Raw genomic sequence first — 5,277 nt, forward strand, 5'->3', positions numbered from 1 at the left:
ACATGTAAACTAGAGACAGCACAGGAGAGGGAGCTGGGACATCGGCTGATTGCAGAATGAGGCTGAGATGCCCGAGCGACGCGTCTAGGGAACAGGCTAACAGCATCCTAGGGTGGACGGGATGGATACATGCAGTAGACAGAGGTGCGAGTACTGCTCTGAGACCCCATTTATCTGGGACCACAGCAGCCTCAAAAACCAAAAAAGAAACATGGGAGAGACCTAGGCAGGAGGAGCTGGCTTTGGTTGGGTCAAACTCCAGCTGCCTCCCTTGTGGCATGGACTGTCCTTCAACAGAAACACAAGTCGACCACACTGGCCCCCAGGCTTGAGGCCAGTGCCCCACAGCTCACTGCTATAGTCAGTTCTTCTCCTAGGACCCAGGCGATGCCTCAGCACATCTGAGTGACATGGTTTGGGGCTCTGAGCAAGCCCCTCACCTCTCCCCAGCTGAAGCCATCTGACTCTTCCGCTCCTTTTCAAGTGGACCTAGAACTAATGTCCTGTGTATCCACTGCCCACCCAGCCGGGATTAGGGCTGAAATCGAAAGCATGATGCAGGCACTGGCCCCCCACTCCCCTCTGAGCTGAGAAAGGTCCTGGCTCCCCAGCTTTGGGAAGGGTATCAGGTGCATAGGGAAGGGGAGAGGGGCCCTCCTGGTTTGAACTGGGGCCACAGTGAATCATTCTACAGCAGGTGGGTCCACAGCACCACTATCCCAACCCCCACTTGTACTCAGTGCCCCACTGCCCCCCACGGACCCCAGACAGAGCACCGGAGGTTGCTGATACTATGAGAGAGTTTATTGTTACCTGACAAAACCAGACTGTCACGTACAAACACCAGGGTATGGGGTGGGGGAAAAACACAGAGTCCATCCCTGCAGCACCTCCCCACCCCTGCCATGGGGTGGGCTGCCAGAGAGCTGGTCCCACCTGTGCTGGGAACAGCTGCTCTGCCCTCCATGTGCTGCGTTGGGCAGGGGGCCCTAGAAGTTGGGCTTGTGTTTCTTCAGCTCAACCATGAGGTGGTGGATGTTGATAAGGTCGGCACGGGCAGGCAGGGCACGCAGGGGAGGCTGTGACAGCACCTTGTGGAAGCGGTGGTAATACTGGATCAGCTGTGTGAGTGCCCCCTGCAGGGAGACAAGTCAGGCACAGGGGTCAGGGCAGCACAGGGCTCGCACCACTTCCTCCGAGTCTCTCCCCAGACCCAGAAGCAGCTGGTGCCCCCCAACTAGGGAAGGCAGGCTGCCTCATGCCCCACCTGAATAATGCTAGTGCCGTTCTTGAAGTTGCTGAAAGATCTCATGACGTCCTGGCTCAGGGACTCCACAGAGGTCTTCCACGTGCTAGCGAAGCCCCGCACCAGCTGGGTTACACGGGCTGGGGGCAGATGGCACCCGGGGTCAGGGCACCCTGAGATTCCCCCACAACCCCTGCATGGGAGACACAGCCAGGGTAGGGGCAGGCCAGACTGACCTGGCCCACTGTGCTGTGCGGCTGGGAGTTGACGGAGGAGTAGGTCTCACCTAACCTCCCCCTTGTCCTTGCTGTGCAGTAACAGGATGCAAGGTATGGGGGCATCAGGGCTCAGGGGAGCCCAGCAAATCCCACATCTGCTGGTGTAGCTGAGAGTCAGGGGAGTGTGGGGGGTTCTAGGCTCATCGTATGCCAGGGGCAGGGGGTGAGAGTTGGGCTGCGGGGAGGGGCTGGACCAGGGTCCCTTCTCCATACCCTCCTCCCCACGGAGCCGGTCCAGCTGCCCCTTCTCGATGAGAGCCTCTGACTCCTTGACGAAGGCGATCATCCCGCCAAAGGGGGGTGACAGGATCTCCTCGATGAACTCCTGCGGGGGGGGGCGCAGGGTGCCGAGACACTGAACTGAGGAGGCCCACAGAGAGGACAGATAGCCCGGTTGCCCCAGCCCCACAATGCCCCCAGGGAGGGGCAGGCTACAGGGTGACTCACCTGAGTCCGGGCTGAGAGTAGCTGCTGGAAGCCCTCTACCTCCTTGCTTTCCTCCACTGCCCGCTCCTGCAAAGAGAACAGGGATCCACTGCGACCTGAGACCCCCAGGGCACTGGCTGGGGGTGGGAGGGACAGGCAGGGGAACAGCCCTGATGCACTGTATAGACAAGGGGTCTATTTGGATGGGGAGCAGGGGGTTGGGAGTCACTCCCACGAGAGCATGTGGGGGGTGTTACCATAAGGACACTCAGCATCATGTCATAGTTGTTGATGAGGAAGATAAGCTGCTCCTTGCGTGACGAGAACTCTGCCGCCACCCGCAGCACAAAGTTCTCCACCTCCACCTGGGTAGGGAACAGGTGCATGGGCATCAGTGGGACAGGACCTGCCTCCCCCAGATACCAGAGTCCCCTCCACCGGCATGCCCAGCCTGTCTGCAGAGGAGGGACATGCCACCAGCTCCCCTGCCCGCTGCAAGGCTCTGCTCAGTGCTGTACTTGCCACCCCTCCCTGCCCGCCCCATACCTGCAGCTGCCCCAGCAGGGCGTGGGTCCGCTCATTGGGGAAGGTCTGGTTGATGCTGACGATGGCAGAGGAGAACTCTGCGTAGCGCCGCGTGATCTAGAGGGGCAACAGGGTCAGAGTACTGCAGGGTTCCCTGCACCCTCCAAACACCCCTGGCAAAGCCTCAAGAACCTCACACCTACACAGCGGGAGTGCGCCCAATACACCACAGGCAAAGCCTCCCTCTTCCACCCCACAGGCTGCACAGACCCCAGCCCCTAGCCCGAGGCCCTTACATAGAGGGGGCGTGTGTCGAGGAAGCCCAGCTTCTGGGGGTCCATGTTCTGGATGCTCTGGATGTTCAGCTCCAGGATGTACTCAAAGCGTGGCCACAGGATCTCCAGCAGCGTGTCCCAGTACCTACCAGCGGGGGAGGTGGTCAGACACCAGATGCCAGCTCAGCTCAGGGATGAGGGTGGGGTCCCAGTCGGTTAAAGCAAAGCAGCGGGGGGTTGGGACCCAGGACTACTGGGGTCCATCTTCATTTGGAAATAGGAGCAGTGTCTAGTGGTTTAGAGCAAGGGAAACCAAGACTCCTCAAGTCAGGATTTGACATGGCCTGTTCACTCTGGTCCCTACTGATGGTGCTCTTGGTGCTGCAGAGGCGCTGTGTGGGAGGGAGCTTTCTGCTGCTCATACATGCTGGCACCTTCCAGTGCCAGGTGTCTGTGCCCTGATGCAGCTGGGAGAAGGGGGGGGGGGAATAAGGGCTGGGAGCAGCGGGCTCACAGTGTGGGACATGTCCCCAGGCACTTACTTGTCAACAGCCGGGATGTTGCGCTTGGCCATGATGGCCTTGAAGCGCAAGACGATGTGGATGCACAGGAAGACAGCGATGCTGTCGTAGCAGTCGCACACGTAGGCATCCATGTGTTTCTGGGGAAGGCAGCAGGTGAGGATGCGACCCCCCTGCACCGTGCCCCCTGCCCCAGCAAGACCCCAGCCACAGCTCCAGCCTGCTGTAACACCCCCCCCCACACACACACACCAGGAACATGGCAAGGGTCTTGCCCATGACAGTGTTGAAGAGGTCTTGGGCGCTGGGCCCCGTCACCATGAAGAAGTCGCAGAGGAAGAGGTACTCGCGGCAGCTGTTGTCCAGCAGAGCGTAGTGCTGGCTGCGGAACAGCGACTCGAAGGGGTACTGCAATGTGGGGGAAGCAGGGGAAGTGAACTCTGAACCCTCCCTGTCAAGGGTCTGGGGGACCCCCGGTGGTGACCCCTGCCCTCCCCCACCCCTGCTCACACGGACATCACTCTTCTGGGCCGTGTGTGGCACGATGATGGGCCCCTCCAGCTCGGCCGCCCCAATGACACTGCCCCGATTGCCCAGTGTGAAGATGGTGTTGCGATTCTTCAGCGATGGCTTGGAGAAGAAGCGTGGGGCTCACGAGTCAAGGGGAACACAAGGGAGATGCTGCTCCTCCCCCAACCCAACACCTCCCTGCCTCCTGCCCCGTGCCCCGGGGCAGCAGGATATCCTTTTTCGCCGTGTCCTCCACGCCCATCAGGTCATCTTTGTCAGCCACCTCTTCATACTGCAGCACAGACGAACAGTCAGCACCAGGACCCCAGCCCCATCCCGCATCCCACAGGACAGACAGGCAGCCAGGGAGGTTCACCACCACAGGGCTGCACCGTTGCCCCTTGCTTGTAATATGGGGGAGTCTGGCCCAGTCATCCCACTGAGTTCCCACCATGCCCCCCAGCCATGTTCCTGCCTGGGCTGGGGGCCCTGCACTCCCCAGCAGCATCGTGTCCCAACCTGGATCTTCATGAGGCGGCTGGTGTAGGACTTGAAGTAGGACAGATAGATCTTGCTCATGGTCTCCACGTACTGCTCCCGCAACTCCTGTGCCACCGCCCGCTCGTTCCCTAGCAAGAACTGGTAGAAAAACCTGGAGGACATGAGGCGAGGGGTGGTGTCTGTGAGTCTCCAGGAGCCTGCCCAGCTGCTGCCCCAAGCTGAGGAGGATGCTGGAAGGTCACCCTACCCCCAGCTCACCTGTACTTGAGCAGAGCATTCTGGGGAATCTGGTAGTTGGTCATGGGCTTGCGGAAGGAGTAGATCTTCTGCAGGATGAACTCCCGGATCTTGGTCACTGCCTGCTCAGGGAAGCAGAGAGATGTCATGGGAGTCATTGGGCACCATGAGGCTGCTGGAGCCCCCTGCGTAAGCAGGGAGGAGAGGAAAGTCCACATCTCCTCCAGGCAAAAATGAACAAGAAGAAAAGGATGGGGAAGACCCCTGACCCATGACCTTCAGGGAATGCTTCCCCCCGGCCTTTAAGCCTAGGTCACACGGGAGAGGGAGGATGGACCCTCACCTTGACCTTGAGCTTCTCCAGCACGTGCTGCACATCGGCGCAGGCCATTGTCTCACGGAAGGCCTGCTCCTTCACGTAGTTGATCTTGTTGTTGAGCTCGTGCAGCTGCTCTAGGAACTCCTGCTCTGTTACTGGCGCCTCCAGAATGGTACTGGAGGTGGGATAGAGTCATGAAAGGGCAGCCCAGAAGACACTTCCCTCCCCCAGCCCCTGGATTGCCCCAGGCCCCCACACCTGATCATGTTGGCAGGCACAACAAGCTCATCGACCAGCTGGCTGAGCTGGCTGCGCACAGCCTGGCGGTTCTTGAGGCGCAGGTTCATGGCCACTGACTGCTCCTGCAGTGTCTGGATCTCCGAGCTGATGCTACTCAGGTCGCACTGGAAGGTGCTCAGCATTTGCTCCATGCCCTGGG

The 5,277-nt window shown here is 60.0% G+C and overlaps 1 protein-coding gene across 5 annotated transcripts in view; it reads right to left on the reverse strand.

The window, feature by feature from the left end:
• Positions 1-764: 764 nt before the first annotated feature.
• Positions 765-5,277, reverse strand: part of VPS52 (VPS52, GARP complex subunit) — a 5,486-nt gene continuing 973 nt past the window's right edge. For 2 of the 5 annotated variants that reach the window (XM_025213996.1, XM_014524012.2), the window contains 15 exons: positions 5,097-5,272; positions 4,863-5,013; positions 4,541-4,641; positions 4,301-4,433; positions 4,016-4,073; positions 3,782-3,915; positions 3,524-3,679; positions 3,293-3,411; positions 2,772-2,895; positions 2,497-2,592; positions 2,208-2,315; positions 1,972-2,037; positions 1,738-1,849; positions 1,268-1,386; positions 765-1,136 (listed from right to left, as the gene is read on the reverse strand). In XM_025213996.1, the coding sequence (XP_025069781.1) occupies positions 990-1,136; positions 1,268-1,386; positions 1,738-1,849; positions 1,972-2,037; positions 2,208-2,315; positions 2,497-2,592; positions 2,772-2,895; positions 3,293-3,411; positions 3,524-3,679; positions 3,782-3,915; positions 4,016-4,073; positions 4,301-4,433; positions 4,541-4,641; positions 4,863-5,013; positions 5,097-5,269 (1,797 nt within the window). In that variant the 5' untranslated portion in view covers positions 5,270-5,272 and the 3' untranslated portion in view covers positions 765-989. Of the gene's footprint in view, positions 1,137-1,267; positions 1,387-1,482; positions 1,850-1,971; positions 2,038-2,207; positions 2,316-2,496; positions 2,593-2,771; positions 2,896-3,292; positions 3,412-3,523; positions 3,680-3,781; positions 3,916-4,015; positions 4,074-4,300; positions 4,434-4,540; positions 4,642-4,862; positions 5,014-5,096; positions 5,273-5,277 lie in introns of all 5 variants that reach the window. The other 3 variants (XM_014524009.2, XR_003095989.1, XR_003095990.1) reach the window with 3 other exon arrangements.

The sequence above is a fragment of the Alligator sinensis genome, unplaced genomic scaffold (assembly GCF_000455745.1).
Source record: "Alligator sinensis unplaced genomic scaffold, ASM45574v1 scaffold634_1, whole genome shotgun sequence".
Taxonomy (NCBI): Eukaryota; Metazoa; Chordata; order Crocodylia; family Alligatoridae; genus Alligator; species Alligator sinensis.